The sequence below is a fragment of the Denticeps clupeoides genome, chromosome 16, assembly GCF_900700375.1.
Source record: "Denticeps clupeoides chromosome 16, fDenClu1.1, whole genome shotgun sequence".
NCBI classification, from domain to species: domain Eukaryota; kingdom Metazoa; phylum Chordata; class Actinopteri; order Clupeiformes; family Denticipitidae; genus Denticeps; species Denticeps clupeoides.
Window position 1 is genome coordinate 7,881,013 of NC_041722.1, and position 20,723 is coordinate 7,901,735.

General features: G+C 41.5%; 1 protein-coding gene across 2 annotated transcripts in view; it reads left to right on the forward strand.

Annotated features, from left to right (window-relative positions):
• The first annotated feature begins 9,289 nt into the window (after positions 1-9,289).
• The window catches only part of fbn1 (fibrillin 1), a 53,521-nt gene continuing 42,087 nt past the window's right edge, over positions 9,290-20,723 (forward strand). Inside the window, exons 1-7 of one of the 2 annotated variants that reach the window (XM_028955676.1) lie at positions 9,290-9,354; positions 9,477-9,704; positions 11,197-11,279; positions 12,099-12,197; positions 12,888-12,983; positions 13,178-13,273; positions 17,368-17,565. In XM_028955676.1, coding sequence (XP_028811509.1) covers positions 9,538-9,704; positions 11,197-11,279; positions 12,099-12,197; positions 12,888-12,983; positions 13,178-13,273; positions 17,368-17,565 — 739 coding nt within the window. In that variant the 5' untranslated portion in view covers positions 9,290-9,354; positions 9,477-9,537. Of the gene's footprint in view, positions 9,705-11,196; positions 11,280-12,098; positions 12,198-12,887; positions 12,984-13,177; positions 13,274-17,367; positions 17,566-20,723 lie in introns of both variants that reach the window. The other variant, XM_028955675.1, reaches the window with a different exon arrangement.

The window sequence follows — 20,723 nt, forward strand, 5'->3', positions numbered from 1 at the left end:
CATAAATGGTGCAATTTTACCAGCGCCTTGGGACAGCTATCACTCCAGGGATCAAACAACAGCCTAAAATGTGACACATTAGTAAAAGTATGTTGTTGACTCTTGGAACTGTGGTCTTGTGTCCCATGGAGGGATGCATTTGGAGAGATTGGAGTCACATAAATCTTTATGCCTTCACGGCAGTGTTTGTCAGATTGAGGTCAAAAAAGACTGAAGACTTGGGGTGAAAACAAATTTCCTGCAGCTGTAAACATAACATTGCTCCACTTCTCAGAGTTGAACTTGGGAGTCAAACTTTTCCACCATTCACTCATCTGAAACTGTTTAATCAATATTCAGCAAAATTTGATTTTAAGAACTGGTTTTAGTAACCACAGCGTGTTTAATATGCAACATTAGGGAGTAACAAGGTACATGCAGTGGTGTTACTGTAGTTGTACTGTATTCTGTTCTGTGTCATTATTGACAGATTAATTATAAATTTTTTTAAATACATTTTAATATTGTACATAGAATCTTGCTGATTTGTATAGTAATAGTATTACTCTTGCTTTGCTTGTCTTCTATGCAAAATATTCTCCTTTGCTATTTCCCTTCACATGTCATGACAAAGGAAGACGAGAAGGACCCAGGCACGGATTAGTACCACAAATTTTTTCTTTTACATCGGACAAACATAGGGCTCTACTTTGGGACTTGGAAACGCTTACGTATATACATATATATACAAGTACTAAATACTGCAAGTAGTGGGATGAATGAATTAATCAATGAATAAATTAAAGTAAATCTGTCATGTAATCATCAGTTTTTTTCTGGGGTATCTTCTGAGGTTGAGTCATGCTCCTGAAATGATTTGAGATTTTCTGCTTTTTGCCAAACTTCTGTTTATCTTTTTTAGACAGTGCAACTGTGCACGTTGGTGTGTTATCTGAACACATGGTGATTAATGCATATGTTCTGAAATATTTGACCATGTTGGGAATATAAAACATTAAGTTCACTTCACTCCTGGGTAGTCCATCCATTGGTGACACATGCTGCAAAGATTCATATATTAGCTGTCAACTGTCCTTATTCTCACATGTGTCTAAAGGCAGGATTCAATGAAAGTAATTTTGTACAGTAGTATTTCAGAAAGAACTTAGCAGGTAGCAGAGTTTATGTGGAACCCTGATGGACAGATGGTAGAAAACAGAACCATTTCAATATCTCAGTGCGGCTTACATCTGTCTTAACCACAGACTTTTTTCACCAACAAATGATCTTAGAATCCACTCACTCAGGCATCTCAGGCTGAATCAACACATTTCTGATTTAATCATCTGTGCAATACAATGCCACATCTTGATAAAATAGTTTTATATAGTTACCTTGGCAACATTGCAAATGCACACATGATTTTTGCTGATCAGAAACTGACCTAGTTTTGCTGAGGAAAAAGCTTGAGGGGCACACTCAGGAGCACAATATCCTTGAAGCCATGAGGTTGCCATTTCCTCTAGTCAGTCTTGCAGTGTGGGAAAGCACTGGGAATGTGCAATGAGAGCAGGTCCAGCCCAGCAGTGAACAGCACCACCGGTCCTCTCCCAAAATCTGGCCAGGAGAGAGAGGGAGACCAGCCAGCAGCAGAACACCACAATGTCCCCTGTGGGATTCCACACCCAAGCCAGTCATGTCCAGGTCATCTCAACAGCCCAGGGCCGTAACTTGCTCAGTCACATGCACTACATTGGGCCAGTATACCTAGAGTGGAGATTCCAAGCTCTGATTACTCTGGATTTATGAATTAGTTTCGTTAACTAAGCTTGTTTTCAGTCGTAAAACCACACAGTTGAACCAGGGTGTCTAGTGTGTGAAGTTTTTCTAGATTTATGGTCATTTAGCATATCCTGCTGATTGATTGTGATACGTAGAAATAAATTCAATACAATCCCAAAATTAGACCCTTTGTTTGTTTTTTTTTAATGAACAAAAAGCATTCAAACATTCAATAATATAATACACTGCACAATAAATGCAATATCATATTGGTAGTTTAGCTTAAAAAAATGACAAAAACCCATCTGTGGTTCATGTAGCAAGATTATGATGGATTTAAAGCAGGTCATGTCCAGGTTTAATAAATGTTAAATGTCTGCATGCCTTACTCATTTAAAGATTCATTGTTTAATTTATAATAGCTGGGTTGTTTTTTAGTTTGGAGTTTATGTTAGTCAAATTTCTAGTAGTTCAGGGTCATCATCTTGACAAAAACTATGCAAATTGTGTTGTTTACTGCTTCCTAAGAAGAAGAGGCATCACCACAGGCTTCTCTCTGTGTTTTGACTCTAATAGTAAGAACCAGTGGCCTTGATGAGCAGACATGTCTTATTTCTTTTAGAAATCCCACAAAGATAAATGAAATGAGAATTTGACAAAAGTTGTGAGATGTTTTTGTGCAGTTGTATACAGTGATGATGGCCTCCATCGCAGTCATGAAAAATCCCCCCTCCACATCATCAGATAGAGCCTGGAGCATTGGCTTGTTTTCGGGAAGTTTACCGGAGCCAGCTGCTTTCTCTTTAATCAATGTGGCGTCTGGACTCAAAAAAGCCAGTCCCCAGATTTTCTTCAGGATATTTGAACCCATTCAAGAATGGGACGTGAGTAGGTGTGTGAACCGAATATGTGTATGGGGTGTCAATGGGGCACTGCAAATGGTCTTGATTTGGGCAAAGAGAATGGCCACCTCATGCTCTTCTTCAGCTCTGCACACATGGCAGCGGTCGACACGGCAAATGGTGTGTTCTCAGCTGCAGGCATTTTGCTCCTTTTTGGAACTGGAAATTATTCCCCATGACCTGAAGAATTCTCTCCCCAAAAAACGCCCAGCGTACAGATATGTTTTGCTGCATCTGTTTCCACTCTACATCCCACAGGAAATGATGCGTTCAGATCTGTCATGCCTTACCTCAAACCATGAGTGTGCTTGGCACACCGAGGAACCTGCACTTGTGTGCATTGTTTTCAGCCCACAACAAACAAGCAAGAAGCAGCTCATTACTCACCCAAGTGAGCATCCTCTGAAGAAGATCTGCTGCTGTGATGGCGCCAACGGTCTGCTTGTACTGGTTTTGAGTGCTTCAGGTGTTTAGACATTACCTTAGACCCACCTCTCAGGAACTGCCATCCCTATGGTGGGATGTTGATTTCATTTTGCTGCCAGGAGGCATGATTTCATGCAGCAGGTTTACATCACAGGCAATTGTCAAGCGAAAACCCATTAGAATAAAGAAGAGGGTTCTTGGGGCTGCAGATTACAGCTCCATTGCAATGTGCAATGCTTTTCATGACCTCATACAGTAGGTCATTATTTTTCTTGGGCAAATGGTCTTGGGTGAGGCAGATTTGAGTCAGTAAGAGAATTACCTAATGCAAGTGTGCTAATGATGTGGGTGAGATGTTCTGAGTCCAAAAGGAAATACTGCTGCTTTATGTATATGTATCAACAGTGTTGGGAAGATTACTTTGGAAATGTAATTTGTTACTATTACAATTTTCCCTATTTAAAATGTAATAGTACAGTAACTATTCCAATCACTGTAATTGTAATGTAAACTAATTACATTTTATTTCTTTTTAATTTATTTTCTACATTATGAATGACTATTCTTAACTGTTAACAATTTTGAAATTTTGTGACCTGGCAGTGTTTACCTTATAATTTGTACTAAACATTGACTGCTGTCAAACTCCTTTCAATATATGAATTAACATTGTATTTGATCAATTTGATAAAGATTATAGACATGAAAGGATAGCCAATCAGAAGCATTAGAATATTATGACACTTTCATCTGTGGTGTCACGGTGGAGCCACACCTCATGGCGATTCCCGGAGCTCTGATTGCAGGCCACACCTCCTTGATAGTGTGGCTGCATCAGTGCTCTGAGTTCTGGTACTGAACCAAACCACTCGAGTGAAGGGAGATGTGTTTTGTTTTGAAGAAAGTCTTGGTTTGGGTCTTTGTTAGAGGTGGTGTGACTCTGGAGTATATATATAATGTATGTATGTATGTATGTGTGTATATGTGTGTGTGTGTGTGTGTGTGTGTATACACGTATATACACTCATTCAATGTGTTTTCTTTATTTTCATGATCATTTACGTTGGTAGATTCTCACTGAAGGCATCAAAACTATGAATGAACACATGTGGAGTTATGTACGTCACAAAAAAAAGTGAAATAACTGAAAACATGTTTTATATTCTAGTTTCTTCAAAAAATATTTGTTGCCTAGAAAAGAGAACAAATCCTATTACAAATCCTAGTCTTACAGCACTGGGGTAAAAGCAGTTCCTAAATCGCGCTGTACGATTTGTGTGTGTATTGTCTCCTGCCAGATGGCAGAAAAGTGAAATGGTGGTTACAGTCCTCCATTTGTTCATATGTATCAGTTTTTGCACCTACTTGGCAATATCATCTCGGCCCCTGCTAAATCAGCTGTTTACAGCAGGGCAAAAAACGGACTTAACCATGGAATCCAGTTGCTTGATGGATGAGTCAGAGCTCGTAGTTGTCTCCTAAAAAGTCTTTTCCACTTCGTCTTGAGTCTGGAACTTGATCTATTTTTAAAACCCACCTGTTCTTTCTGTCTTCCTAAAGTGGAAAAGCGGGAGCAGATGTGAAGTAAAATTTAGGGACATTTTTATTGTGCGTTAAAATGTTTAAAATAATTCTTGGACAAGGTTGTTTGTGACACTGATCCACCATGGACCATAATGAATTATCAAGTTGGTTTTGGAGCAGCACTGCTTTATACTATTTAAAAAGTTGCCTGTAGGTGCTCTGATAAAACTCAGGAGGGAAAAAATTTAGTTGACTGACAACAATTCGCCAAAAACAGTATGTTGACCACCATGATCAACCATGGACCATGATGAATTATCAAGTTGGTTTTAGAGCAGCACCGCTTGATACTATTTAAAAAGTTGTAGATTATCTGATAGTCCTCAGGAGGGAAAACTATTTAGTTGACTGAAAATAATTCTCCAAAAAAAACCTCCACTCTGTTTTACAAAAAATGTTAAATGTTAACAGACAAATAACTCTTTTCAATGTTGATATCATTCTTCATTTTATGCTAGTAACTACAATTTCTGAATACATTATTTATTAATTTTTGAGAACATTTACTTCATTTAAAAACAGTCAGCATGTCTCTGCAGCCTTACAGCCTGTTGTGCAGTATATACAATTTTTATACAAGTCACACATACATTTTCACAGAGACCCTTATTCACGATGACATGTTTACATTTTTTGCAACGCCAAACACCTTTTTAATTACAAACAATTTACAGTTCTCTCGTATTGATATGCAGTGTCATCTGTGCTCCATCTCATTTTCCTGAAGCATTTGGCAGGAATGTTGGCAGCCATCCTGTCACTAAAGACAGGAGGAAATGAAATAAGACATCCAATGTGGTGCCAAAGATAATAAATAGTGTGAGAAAGTTTGAGAAAAGCAACTGTGAGAATTAGGAGGAACACTAATCCCATTAATCTTAATCTCAGCAATTAGCATGACTTTTGTAAAAAGAGGATGGGGCTGCCATAATGTATCTTTTAAAACAGCATAGGCAGATTGTAAGTAGGTCACTTGTTTAGCTCTCCAACATCTGTTTTATTCATAGTGAATTATGAAAATTTTAGGAACAGGGAAAACTGTGCATGTCGGAGGCTATAAAACACACAGTAGTTGCTTTTTGTTTTGTCATACCATCTAACCATTCATAACACAATAAACAGAGAAAAGTGGTCTTTTAATTAAGCAAATTAAATAAAAAGTCAGATTATTGAAGCCATTAAACAACACTGTTGGCTCTGACATGCTCACAACACTTCATCCCTGTTATGAGAAATATGGAAAGAATGTTGCATAGCACTTACATTTACAGCATTTATCAGACGCCTTTATCCTGAGCGACTTATAATCAGTAGTTACTGGGACAGTCCCCCTGGAGACACTCAGGGTTTAGACTCAATGGTAGTAAGTGGGATTTGATCCTAGGTCTTCTAGTTCATAGGCGAGTGTCTTACCCACTTAGGCATTTCAACACAGGTAATTGTTATGAATAAAAGCCTTATGCCTTCAGAAATCCAGAAATCACATTCCTGGTTAGAGAAATACAGAATAAAACGCTCCACCCGCCCAAACAGCAGATTTGTTTGATTTTAATGCGCTCGTCATGAAGTTGTGGGAAATGGTTCGAATGTGGCTCAGCACCACTGCTGGTACCTCACTACTGTTTGCTCTGGACAGAGTTCGGAAACCTAATGCTATTCCCCTCATCTGGAGGGGAGAGAGGGAGAACTACTGGCCTTTCACCACACCAAGGCCTAGCTCAGAGGATCAGCTCTCACTAGTTGCAAAATGTGTTCTTTCATTGGATGGGTGTGCCCCACAAAAGAAAAAAAAAACTGTTAAAAATGACTTAAGTGAACAGATCACTGAACAACATAAAGTTGTAAAGCATTTTTATTTCCACCATTCCACCAGGTACAAAAAAAAATGAAGCTGAAGCAAAAGTTTGGGTACCCGACATGGTCAGTATCCATGGTCAGAGCCTAATACCGGTTATTGCCCCTTTGTTCTTGCAAAAGGCATGTAATTCTCCAATATTCTTTGGCTTGTAAGATATCTATGCATACATCTTCTGAATTTAAATGATGTTCAGGTCATATCAAAACCTTCAACTTGTAGCATTGTAGATATTGAGGTGTGTATTGTATCTCGTCATGGGACCTATCCTCAAACACATCCTTCCCTCTAGCAGCCGAAATTGTTCCTGTGCCATTGACAACAACACCTAAAACCTAAACATGATCCCTTTTTTGCTGGAGATGTGTACATCTCTGCAAATTTTAAACTTCAGGCGACTTTTTTTGTGTCTCATTAAAGAATTTCTTCTGCTGACTCGACCATGAATGTCACACTTACAGGTGTTCAGGTTTTGCATGCCACTCTAACCAAAGGTTCCCTAACATAAAATGTCCTTTGGTCAGACCCACACTAATCTTCTACCAGAATATTCAGGTTTCATCCATAAGCGCAATTTGTTATCCTATTTGTCACAATAATTTGTGGAATCCCAAAGGTTTCATTCATTATGAAGCAAGAAGCATTATGCCAACACCAACTATCCACTAATGTTCTGTCTCCTTCTTTTAAACAATGAACAACAAAAAAATGTAACAAATTAATTTCTGTCACTTTGTGATACACAGCTAGTACAGCACACGGGACCTAAGTGGCACCACGCAACTCTTCAGTTATGAGTCCGCTTCCTTATCCGCTAGGTCACCAAATATTTTTGGATATAACCATTTTTGAGACTATTTTCAGTGCTAACATGGTTTCACCTCCTTTTAGAAACACAGTGCATGAAATAAGGGAAAACCGGTAAGAAGAAATTGTCATCAATTTAACGTATAATTGTAGAAAAGCTAGCTATTTATTTAGCTAGTGAACTGATCTTTAGTTTCTTGGTTTTATGATTAAGTCACATTTTATTTTCAATATTATGAACAGCCGTTGAGTTCCATTCTGCAGACGTCTGGTGCCACTTTTCCTGGAAAATCATACATGATTGATGGTGCAGCATATGAAGCACTTAATGAGGTATAAGTGAATATCCTGATGTACATCCCGGGTCCTAGTGGGGATGCAACCAGTGAAGCCCTGCGCCTCTTGGGAAGGCTGTAGCCATTTTGAATTGTTAAATGAAATGGTCCAGCCTGCTGGTAATTACTCAAAATTTCTCCAGATCACATTACAAACTATTTAAATCCAGCATTTCATCTTTTTTTAGTGAGGGAACATGCAATTTTAAAGTGTGTTCCTTGGCTGCCTCTTAATGCAGCCTTTATAGATTTGTTACATCACATCTGGTGGCCAAACGCATCCTACCAAAGACCACAAATTGAGACGTACCCTAAGTCAACATAAATTTGCTGACACTTGAGAAAATGATCCAAAATCACGTTGTGATGTGCTTGTTTGTTCCGCTTTTCTGTTGGTGTTGACATCTTGATGTTCCCATGTTGCAGTCTGCCGTTGTTGATATGTGAAAGGTTTGTATTGTCACGAGCCAGAAATGACAGAAGCCATCACAATTGTAGTAAACAGTAGTTGGAAACCAACACCTATTTCCATTTGCCTTGAGGTTAAATGCATGGAATGATCAGACAGTTTCATACCGTTTGTAATGAGATTTGAGTTTTACTTTTTTCAGTAAGGACAGTGCTGGGGCAGTGGTATAATCTCATGCGGGTTGATCTGGACTACTTCTGGAGTAGTTGGAGAGGAAAAAAGTAATAAATTCTCATACACCGAACACTCCAAGTTCAATGTCAGATTCCAAATAGCGCCGGGGTGGTGAGTCGGTTCTACATCGTTCTACACAGCCGTCCCATCACTGCATGACTCAGGGTTCTGCTATGGGCCGTCAAAGTGAAAGCAGACAAGCAAAACGTGCCTTGGGACAAAGACAAGAGATGATGCTTTAAAGTCACTGGACAGGGCACACTGGTGCACAATGATTTGATAGTAGATCATTTTTCGATACTGATGTTTGTAGGTGTTTTTTTTTTAAACAAAAGGAATTTGAACATCTGCATTCGGTATTACAAATGATCTAAGTGCATCCGTCTGTCGCTGATGATTTTTGGGTATCGCGAGAACAGCGGAGAAAGGGGAGGGAGAGAGAGGGAGGGAGAGCCAGGGAGAGAGAGTGAGAGAGAGAGAGAGGGAGTGAGAGAGATGGGGGAGAGAGAGAGCGAGGGAGAGAGAGGGAGGGAGAGCGAGGGAGAGTGAGAGAGAGGGAGAGAGAGATGGGGGAGAGAGAGTGAGGGAGAGAGAGGGAGGGAGAGCGAGGGAGAGAGAGAGAGAGGGAGTGAGAGAGATGGGGGGAGAGAGAGGGAGGGAGGGAGAGAGAGAGGGCGAGAAATCGAGGGAGAGAGAGGGAGAGAGGGAGAGAGAGAGGGGGCGAAAGTTTCTCGGGAAAGTCGAGGGCTGGAGATGAGAGCGAGTTCAGCAGAGAGGCTGAGAAGGAGGGAAGGATTACCGTCCATCATCCCCGTGAATGGCCGGACCGCGTCTCTCCTCCATCACGCTTCCCGCCGCACTGGGTCCCGCCGGAGCTCAGAATGATTGACACCTGAACGGCGACGTCGTCAGATTGTCACGTTGCTATTTTCCTTCATCGCGTCTGTTTTTTTTTTTTTTTTTTTTGCAGATTTAAAACACACATTTTGGCGCATAATTCCCCCCCCCTTTAGTTCAGGATTTTCTCCGTTTGGAGAAAAGGTACCGGTTCTCCAGCTGACTAAAGTTACTCAAAGTTACTTTCTAGTTTAATGGGAGGAAACTGTGTTCCAGGTCCAGACGCAGCTCGGGGGCATTTCCTGTAAATAACTGTTGTCCCTCAGTCGCCAGACGCTCCAGGCTCCAGGCGCGACTCCCCTGCGGACCCAGCAGGACCCGGGCAGTATGTGGCAGGGGCGGCTGCTGAGCTTCGCCCTGGGACTTGTCGCGGTGCTGTCGCCTTTGGCCGAGTCCGCAGCGGGCGGCGGCGGGGACGGCAAGCCCGCCAGGCCCTCCGAGCCCCGGGCGAGCCGGGCGAAGCGGAGAGGGGGCGGCCAGGACGTCCTGAAGGGGTGAGGACGCGTCCCCTCCTTCCATTTAGAACCCGGACCTGGACATTTGCAGGAGTGCAGGATGGGCTGTCAGGCTGGCAGGAGAGTTTGGTAATTAAATACTTGGGGACAAGCAGCATTCCTGCAGCGCCGAAGCTGTTTTATAGCCAGGGGTCCGCAAAGGGTCCGAGGCGTTTTAGACCTCTTGTTATTAACACAACCGACGCCACGTTGGCTGCGATATTTATTCTCGTATAGAAATGAACTGTACGAAACCACGCAGGTATGTTTAGGGGCAAAGCCCACGGAGGTCTTGACAGTGGCGTTTTTGCCCCACTGTCCAATAGGTTGTGCTATTTCCTTTTCCCCTCTGTTTTACATTGAAGTCTGAACCGAGCTGTCACGATGGGTGAAAGTCACGGCTCGCCTCTTTATGTTATAAGAAATGTACCTTTTTTTTTTGTCCAATCTAAAATATGCATTTATAGTGATTTTTTATTTGGCCAATATGTTTCTTCAGGCTGGAAACGGCATAGGCATGTCACAAAAGATGGTAAGACGTTGCATCAGAGATATTAATGAGGGGCAAAGCCTTGCCATTACAGCTACGAAACAATCATTAGAATTGCCGATTTGCTTTTTTGTCTTTTGCAATGGTCCGCAGGTCTTTGAGACAGACAGACTTGCCATTACTTTGGCCTTTAATTCCCCCCACAGTCTCTTGGTTTTCACCATTTCTTGCCCACTTCAGCTGTATGTTTTGGAGTATTATCACTGACCAAGTCCAAATGTTTCTTTCTGTTAAACTTTCTCCAGAACTTTTATGTCATCCTCTTTTTGCACAATGTAGTTTACTTTGACAAGGCTGTCAAATCTTTCTCCCCCCATCATGCTTGACACTGTGGTGTTCTTGGCGTTGAATGCGTCTTCTTTCTTTCACCGGATGAAAGCTGCATCCCTGTGTTCAAACAACTTCATTTTCATCTCATCTGACCACAGAATTGATGACCAGAAGCTTTCTTCCTTGTCCAGCTGTGCTGTTGCACAGGCTACACTTTGTGCTTGTGTGTCTGCCTTTGGGAACACTTTTCGATTGCCATCCACGAAGGCCATGTTTGAGTTGGTGTTGGTACCAGAGTTGCTCAGTATGACCTTGGTAGTGATTCTTCGTGGCACTTTTGTACTGTGGCCAGTGGCACGTCTTTGCAGCCCACACACGCACATGCACAAACCAGATACTGAGCTTTGTGGTTTTAGCCATAACTTTAAGTAGGCTACTTGAATAGTTTTGGACATGGCATAGTTGAAAATTCTGTACATAGTAATAAACATCTCTGCCGCAATGTCTTACCATCTTTTGTTATTTGCTTATGCCATCTGCATTGATAATAAACCCCATGAAGGAATAAAAATGATCTATAAATGGCATGGGTATGAATACTTTTGTGCACACTGACATGTTTAATTCAGTGCAATGGCAATGGCTTTTCCTCTTGTTTATATTCCACCGCAGGCCAAATGTGTGTGGATCACGTTTCAACTCTTACTGTTGCCCGGGGTGGAAGACTCTTAGCGGGGGAAACCAGTGCATTGTTCGTAAGTCAGTTTATCTGATCTCTCTATTTGGTGTGATCTAATCACCTGTAATTATTCCTTTTAGTTTGATTTTTATGAATGGACCGATGGGATGGGACCGCAAGTTTGAATTCCAGCTGTGTCTTTGTTAGTCCTCTGGCTCGGTGCCTCTAAGAAAGAGATGTTTGGGGGTGGTTGGGGGGGGGGGGGGGGGGGGGGGCATTGCTACAGGTACTTCTGCTACCCCCTCCAGTAAAGAGTCCTAGGAAAGCTCATCTGATTTCAGATATTTCATAGGAGGCCTGTCATTTCCACGTATATGGATAATAACTGGGAAAAAAATACTCTTTACTCAACATTTGTGTGTACTTGTACTTGTTTGGGCTAAAAAGTCAAGTGTAAGCTCAAGCTCAAGTTTGGCTTTTGGTACAGGTCCTCTCTCCACACTATTTTCTTACTTTGAACGAACAGAAAGCGGCTATTTCCCACACGTGACGACTCAGGAAGCCTGCCCTTTTTCTGTGATTGCAGTCTGGCTGTCTGCCTTCTTTTGGACAGGGTCATGATATTGTTAACAGTTGAAACCAAGGAAGTTGGGTCACGCTCGACGTTTAGCCTGATTGATCTTAACGTTGCATTACCTTGCCAGCTCGAGTCCCTTGGGAAGCACATTGCAATGAGCACATTGCCATTCTCCTGCATTTCATGCGACGACCCAAACACCCTGGCCCAGGGCTGTGTCTCTTTTTGTGTGACATGTGATAAACAGCTGTCCCTCTTTGTTTAGACTGGCCTGAGCTGTCTCATTCGGCACGGCTTTGATGTGTTTGTTATCCTCAGCTATTTGCCGAAGCTCTTGTGGTGATGGGTTCTGCTCCAGGCCCAACATGTGCACCTGCCCCAATGGTCAGATTGCACCCTCCTGTGGCTCAAAATCAGGTAGTGCTGGTGAATTTATGTTTTCTGCATTAGCTTAAACTACATGTAAAATAAAATCTTTTTAGAAGGTCTAATGTCCTTGTCACTGTTAATGTTGATGGTTGAATGAAAATTCCCCATTTTGTTGCAATGGGCTTTTGTGTTTTTAGCACAACGTATTCTGATTGAAATAATATGCTTTTTTCCACCTGCTTCATGCATGATGTTATTTCCTGACCCTTCTGTGTGTCTCAGAGCCCACATTGCAGCTGTGTCGCCCATAAGTAGCTTGTTAAAACTCACTTAAAACATGACGTATCATGTAGCTTTCCTTAAACCGTCTGTGATTCACTTTGCACTCTCAGAACATAGTCACAAAGGCTCTCAAAACCAAACTGCCCCATCTGCATTGTGCAGAATGGGTGTGCTCTTTGGAAACGATCCACAGCCAACAAATGCTCCATGTCAAACTGGAGGCAACAGAGCAGTGATTTACACAGTGTGGTAATCTGTTTTTATACAATAAAATCTTCTCTAGCAAATATTTGGAGGGAACAATAGAAAAATATGTATATTAAAATAAATGCCACACTCGATTAGCATGTTATGTTCATTAATCAAGTGCTCTAAATGTACCTATGTGGAATGGCATTCTTGTTTGATTGCAGATCCCTTTGCCCCTAAAACCATCTCTTCTTAATGGTTCAATAGTTCAGAACTGCAACATCCGGTGCATGAATGGGGGAACCTGTATGGAGGATAGCTGTGCCTGCCACAAAGGCTTCAGTGGAGCTCACTGTGGACAACGTCAGTATTCACATTTTCATCTGTATGCATATTTTGGCAAACCTTTTGTGTTCCTCTGAACCTTTTGTCATGTGACACCATTTGCTGGTCAACATCAATACTTTGCTTTGTTTTCATTAAAGAGTCCGACACCAGCCACCCAGAAGCAGGGTGTTTCCTCCCTTAATGCCTTCTCTTTCTCTGTTTTCTTGCAGCTGTGTGTGAGAGTGGATGTCTGAATGGTGGGCGGTGTGTGGCTCCAAACCGCTGTGTCTGCACGTACGGTTTCACAGGCGCCCAGTGTGAACGAGGTAAAAGGCACCAACACCGCTCTTTTCTGCCTTCTCCAGACAACATACTTTTCTGTCATGTTTGCCATCAGTGCAGCATTTTGTTTGTACAAAATAAGAATTGCTTAGCTTCATCAGTCCATATAGACTTCAGGGAAGGAGATGTCATACTTTTGCTGCGTGATGTGGAAAATTAATCTATAAATGGCTCTCTTCAGTATGAACTTCTGCAGGGCGTGATGCTTTAAGACATGTTATAACATCTCCTAAGAAAAGATGTAAGAATGATGCATGCCAAGTGATCAAGCACAACTGGAATCGATAGCGTTTGGTGTTTTGGTGATTGAGCCTTGAGCCTCAAAGCCGCAGTCACTAAATTCGAGCTCACGAAATTATACATTTGCACGCTGAGCTGTTTCACTGATTGAGTTCACGGATTGTTTCCATTTAGTGGAGAAGTAACTATCCCTTCAGAAGGGGCTTTTCTTGGAAACCTTTCAATTTGGATCCTCATATATAGAGACCAACACAGAGCTGTTTCCCCAATAAGCCCCAAGTCTCATCGGAGAGGCAGTCACACTTATGTCAGTGGCTGGTACAAAGCATTTTGTTTCTGTCAAGGAAATGTTTGGTGGGCCCGCCGTCTTGATATTAGAACCACAGATTAGCTCTTCATTTTGTGCTCATGTGTGCGGCACAGTCATCTGTTTATCATGTTGTTTTTGTCCTTTGCATTTGGTAAGACTGTATTTTGGAATCGATCAGCCATTGAGGTCTTGTCCATCATTACAGAGAATATTTAACACAGATGTTTAGGATATTGTGATTACTGGAACAGATTGTGTGAAACAAGGCAATGTATTTCAAAGCCTAAATTTATGATAATATCTAAGAACACTTCAAAAATGTCGACAGCCTTCAAGTTAGACATAACAGTGTAATTACCAAAGACTTACTGACCAGATTTCCAGTCAGCTTGTAAAGCATTTAGTTTTGAGCTCACATGGCAGCTAGAAGATTTTCTTGGTCGCACGGATTTTAGTGCTAGACTGCGCTGGGTAAGTGGGGACAATCCAAGGCGCACGTGGAGCAAAGGGAATGAAGTCATGACTTGGACTCCGAACTGACTCAGTGTGCAGAAAAAGTTGGAAGTGTAACGAGAAATTGGTTGAGGAGTGTGGGTGTCAAGAGAGTGCAACCAAACCTCATTTCACTGGTAACCGCTTCATGTCCTCTAGGGATGGTGACTTCAACCTTTGTCCTTTTTACCTTCATGTAAGACACTTGCTTCAGACTTCTCTGCTAAGTACCACCCGGTTCTGGAGTTGTGTCAGGAGTGATGGAACAGGGAAAGATCTAAGCTGTGTTGGAGTATCAGCATTCTCGAAAGTGATTTAATAATTTGCAGAAAGAGATTAATACAAACGCTCAGTGGTTTATCAGCTTTCTTCACATATGACTGTTTGTTGACAACACTGGCATATTTATTATTATCTACACGCCTACAAGTGCAACCTTTTTGCCGTCGTGCCATTTTATTGTGAAAGTCAGTGAAATTAACATGATTGATTATGGATATCCGGGAATAAAAGCTCCCAAAATGTTCCCACCCAAAAACTCTGTAAACCCAAGACAATTACAGAGCAGGCTGGTGTATTAGCTCACCCAGCTCATAGCCAAGGAAGGCTTTGACATGCCTGAGCAGTGAAGGCAGTCCTGGAAAAAGAAGAAGAAAGGGTGGGCTTAAGTTGGAAAAATTGGAGGTGGGAAAAATGGTGGGTGACATTTTGGTATAAACACGTTTTCTGGTCTCTCTCCATTAAGAGAGGTGACCTAATTCATTGTGTGTCGTGTGCTTTTAATCCACGTTCTAATAAAATAGCAAAGAGAGGACTTGCAGTATGCAGTATAGAGACAATTTCTATAATAACAATAATAATAATAAAATAATAATGTCCAAAATGCTGACCTGTAAAAAGACTAAAAAGGTCATCATTTGCTTGAGTGATAGTGTATTAAAAATAAAACACATAATTTGAGGTTACTTCCAGTGTTTGCTCATTTGCCTTGCCTGTGCACAAGGCCTGCTGTGACCCGCCACAGGGGAGACTGCAGAGCTGTTTGCAGGCCGGATTGTTCCCAGATGTCTGCAGACACTGGGAGTATCCCACAGCTGTGCTTGGACGAACAGCAGGGCCGAACTCTGGAATGACACTAGAGTTTCCCTTAGCACAGAAACTCCCAGTCGGTATCTGAGAGCCCTAGGATTGAGCAGATCGAGCCTTGTCTTGGAATATAATCTCACCCACAGTTATACTTTGAATTGGTTTACTTGCACAGAAAAGGATTGCATGGTCAACCAGACCTGTAAAAGTACTTAAGAGGATACTTTATGGAGAAGGATGACCTAGAACACTTGATATGCCAGAAAGAGGATAGGGAGGGTGCACTTGGACAGAGGTGCACACGACACGTTATGCGCATTTACATTTACAGCATTTATCAGACGCCCTTATCCAGAGCGACTTACAATCAATAGTTACAGGGACAGTCCCCCTGGAGCAACTTAGGGTTAAGTGTCTTGCTCAGGGACACAATAGTAGTAAGTGGGATTCTTCTGGTTTATAGGCGAGTGTGTTACCCACTAGGCTACTACCACCCTTTTCTAGATGTGAGAATGGTGTGTGAGTGCAGTTACAAGGGAGCCTGATCATCATATGTACATAAGCTATAGGTAGGCTACTCGCATTTCCAACACAGCAATGCTTTATTGTTAATGAAATAATAATTTCTGGGTGCCAGTCTGGGAAATGATACTGAGACTAATGAAACCAAGACTGATATAAAGACCGTACTTGTTTTGGGGCACAACGGTGATATTCTGTTTTTTTTTTGGTCATAATGTTTTGGGGAAGCTTCTTTTCTCTCTGTTGAGAACATGCAGCACCAAAAGACTCAATGTTCCGTTTGTTTTAAACGAGGGTTCGGCTTGGAACAAGGCAGTTTTGTGCTCTTTCCTTCCTCACGGTGACCGTTGTCTGTTGTAAAAATGTGGGAATGATTTTTGTCTCTGGAGCGCTGCCAGTCACCATTTCGAGCAGCAAAGCGCTCACACTGGTGATATGGATCTCTCTCCAGTTTAGACTTCTTTCCAATGGCATGTTGGGCAGGGGCAGAAAAAGGATCCAAAAGTTGCGGGGCCAAACATCCCCGAATAACACCATATTAAATAGAGCAGTAAATCTGTCAAGATGAACTCTGACAGGTAAACTAAGGGTTAATGTGCATGAAAAAAGTAAAATATTACATTCTGTTACACATGTATGTGTATTTGTGTGATGTCAGCTGCAACGTGATTGCAACCTTATGCACATGACAGTAAAAGAGTTGGCAGTGTATTCCCATCAGTATGTTCCCTGTGTATTCCCATCAACATCCACGTCAAAAAAAGGTTGGAGGTTTTCACTGCTTTGTGGACATTTCCAGTACCTTTACCTCATCCTTCCGTATTAAAATTTGAAGTGGCTTCAGTGATGGCGTACTAGTGATGCATGGAAAAGAGGTTCAGAACAGAGGTCTTGAAATGGCAAAGTTAATGAAAAGTAGGTGACCCCACATTTGCTGATGCATACTGTACCGTTGTGAATTTGGCCAGTTTTATGGCTTCTTTAATCAGTGCAACTAATTTCAGCTCTACTTAGATCATTGCAAAGGGTTTTCTAGTAAACAAGGTTCATGTAAAGATACAGATTTGATTTAATGAACACAGCATCAAACACACAACTAAAAATTAGCCTACAGTTCACTTTTGGTGTGTTGCGTCTTTAAGCCTCTGAGAAGAAAATCACCCTTCCAAACCATTAGTCGCAAGTCTGCTTTTTCTTTGGCCCACCCTACCCATATCATTCACTTCAGTAAAACACACTAGCTCAGCTCACCTTCAAGTTCGCCAAGTCCTGATTAAAAAAGTACTGCCCAGACAATGCTCTCTCTATGCTCTGCAACGAAACCAGCACCTCTTCTCAAATGCCTTTGTGTCTGCATATGTGCGTATGTGTGTATAGTTGTATGTGTGTTTATGCCATTTATGCGTTTTTGTGTGTCTGCATATACAGATTACAGAACTGGGCCTTGCTTTGCCTCCATCAGTAACCAGATGTGCCAAGGCCAGCTGAGTGGGATTGTCTGCACTAAGACGCTGTGCTGTGCAACCGTGGGCCGTGCCTGGGGGCACCCATGTGAGATGTGCCCCGCCCAGCCCCACCCCTGTCGCCGCGGCTTCATTCCGAACCATCGGACGGGCGCTTGTCAAGGTAACCTGTCACGTTGATGTCCCCCTTTCCAAGGGATTAGCCATAATTGAGTTAAATTGGTTTCGGTCCCCCCTGTCTCAGGAATGCCGTCGGACGCGCAGTCTGAGAACGCTGTCAGAAGGGAGAATTTGCGCTTGGCTGCTTGTGCCAAGCAGAGGCACATTCATTAGGATGAGGCCGAGCTCTCCGGCCAGACTCTGTTGCCAGTACTGTTGAACAAATTGTGAGGTTGAGCTAGCATTGAAATGCTAGGTATCTGTAGTCTTTTGCTGACTTGCTTCCACTATTTGGCCATAGAATTGTGCAGCAAGATCCTACAGCTCCCATCGGCAGTACTAAAAATTAGGTGGGGCTATGCAATATTGAGAAACAGCACATTGTACTATTTTACTTTTTCTGCATCTAATGTTTTTTAGAACTTTTAGTACTTTGTTGACAACATTTAACACATTAAAACCTGATTTTAGAGCTATAGAAAATTACTTTATACTATACTTTTACTTTAAATACCTATTAAATATTAAAGGTCCCCTGACATGAACATTTTTTTACTTTTATATCAGTCTTAGCAGTCCACTAATACTGTATCCGAAGTTCAGCCTTGGTGCAGAAGTACAGTCACTTTTAGCCAGTCCCACAATGAGATTTGCTCAGGACGCACCGTTTCGGTGTGTCAATGAGAAGGGGATAAAGAGGAGAGCGGCCTATAGAAGTGAGGGGGCATTCATGGAAATGGCATTCACCAACTACAATGTGTGGTGCAGACAGGACGTTGTGTAACCTTTCCCCTTATGACAACAGGGGGCAGAAATCCAACTGTCTAAGCTGCCGCTCTATGAATGGTGAAGCAGAATGGCAGAAGCACTCTTCACACCTATTAAATTATGCCATATCCACTGCAGGACCATAGACAGACTAGAGGAACTCATATTCATTGTTTAGTAGTCTCACCACGTGATATTTTCATGATAGGGCACCTTTAAGAATGGTTTCTTTTGTATATCATTTCTTTTCATAACATGACTAATTCAGCCTAATTCTGACTACTGCATGTGAGAGATGAATCATCTGGTATTTGATGTGAAGCGCGTCTCAGTTGTCATGAAGACCTTTGCCTTTTAGCTTTTCTGAATGAGAACATGTGTCCATCAGTAGAATTCTCAGTGGAGCTTTTGTGGCCACTCCTGTATTTCACTGCTGAAAACTACACTGGAAGCACCTGCAGGTTGAGACATGCAACATGGATAAAAATATACAGGCTGGGTGACACAGATGTGTCCATGCTGCATCTCATCTCAGTCAAGTCAGAAAACTGGTTAATATAACATTGCAACTTTTACAGTGACACAAAGTAGTTGCAAAGTCACGTAATGCAACATACTTGACCCGAAGAGTTGCCAGTAAAGCACCTATTTCAACAACATCTTAAATGTTAACCATTGTTAGAAATGTTTATTGTTAAGGTGGTGGTTACAAAAAGCGAGAGTCCTGCCCTGTAAACAAGATAATATAAAATAAGATGATCCTTTATTAGTCCCACAAGTGAGAAATTTACAACAGTGTTAATTTGTCAGGATAAGACAAGTAATTTAGCCCACCTAATTGTCTAATATACCCACTATTGTAAGTGAAGTAACCACCTAAATATTTATCTTAAATGATCTGAATCATGAAAGGTATTTAAGATGGTATTGTTTAATATTTACCTGACATAAGCATTAAACAACACAAAATAATTCTTAAAATATGAATAGATTGACCTGATTGAAACACTCTACTTTTTGCATTTGTGCACCTAACTTTTCATTTAGATTTTTATGTGAATGAATAATGTAATTAAAAATAGAAGGAAATAAAAGCTCAAAATCTCTGTTATTCCTGAAAAGTAAAAAAAGCCAGATGAAAAACGATCACAAACTAAAAGTATTTTCTTGCATATTGGTATCAGCAGAAGATCTATTTTCATGACAAGTCCATTTGACAGATTGCCACTTCGGCTGCAGCTGACTGTAGGATGGGCTTTTTCTTTTCTTTGGAGGTCTCACTATCTTTGAGATTTTGGGCTCAGATTACTGTCTGTCTAAGGAAGCCCTCCTCTACCCCTGTTGTCATCAAGCTGATATTAAGAAGTAGTGCCTGCACACACTGTCCCTATTGTTCACTCAGTGCAAGTGCACCGCTGGCGAGCCCCACATAGCGTTCTAAAAACACCTGAGTGTTGGATGGTATCACGTCCACTTTGTCAGTTGTGTTCCAGTGAATGCCTTCTTTGCAGCGGTTGGCGCTCTGTCTTCTTTCTCCAGCTGTAAATTCCCAGATCGTCTGGTCGTCCGTGGGATATGTGGGAAATCCGGGGGACGTAGCTGCTCCCCTTCACACCGTGATTTACATCTTACTGTTTCACTCAGCATGTACCTTTTTTTTTGTATGCGAGTGCATGTGTGTCTGTTATTGTGTGTTTGAGTGAATTTGTCATGGTGTGTAAGCTTGTGAATGTATTTGTGTGTGCATGCTTGTGTGTATTTGTGTGTGACTGTACATTCCTGTCTCATGCACTGTGTCTATGTAGGTTATTTTTCCTCCCTGTGGCAGGCCTTGGGTTTAGTGCACTCGAGAGGCTGTGCGTCTCTCAGTGCAGAAAACAAATCATTAAAACACTCACCACTATCCCGGCTCTCACGCACATACCCATCGGCTACCCAAACATATACATACGTGTTCATGCATTACTTCATATGGGAGGACCCCATTTGGATGGGGAAATAGAATTGGATTACCTATAACTGAAGGCAACACTGAAGGGAGAGTGATGCTATTTTTCACACTAATTTTTGATGTTGTTTGTGGGAGCACTTTTGAGTTCAGTATTCATGAAAAACTTCTGTGCAGATTATAATGCTAATGTTGCTTATGTAAATATTTCTGTATAAGCATTGAAGTATTTTTTTTTCATTTGCACAGCTTCATTTTTGCACATTTGCACATCTTCAACAACACAACTAATATTTTACTAAAAATGTACTCATTACATATAATTTATGATTAAAAACATAAAGTAGTAATATTTGTTTATATTTGCATATTTGTAATAATGAGGTCAACAGCAGTCTCACAAGCATTTCACTGCATATCATATTGTGTATATGTGACAAATAAAA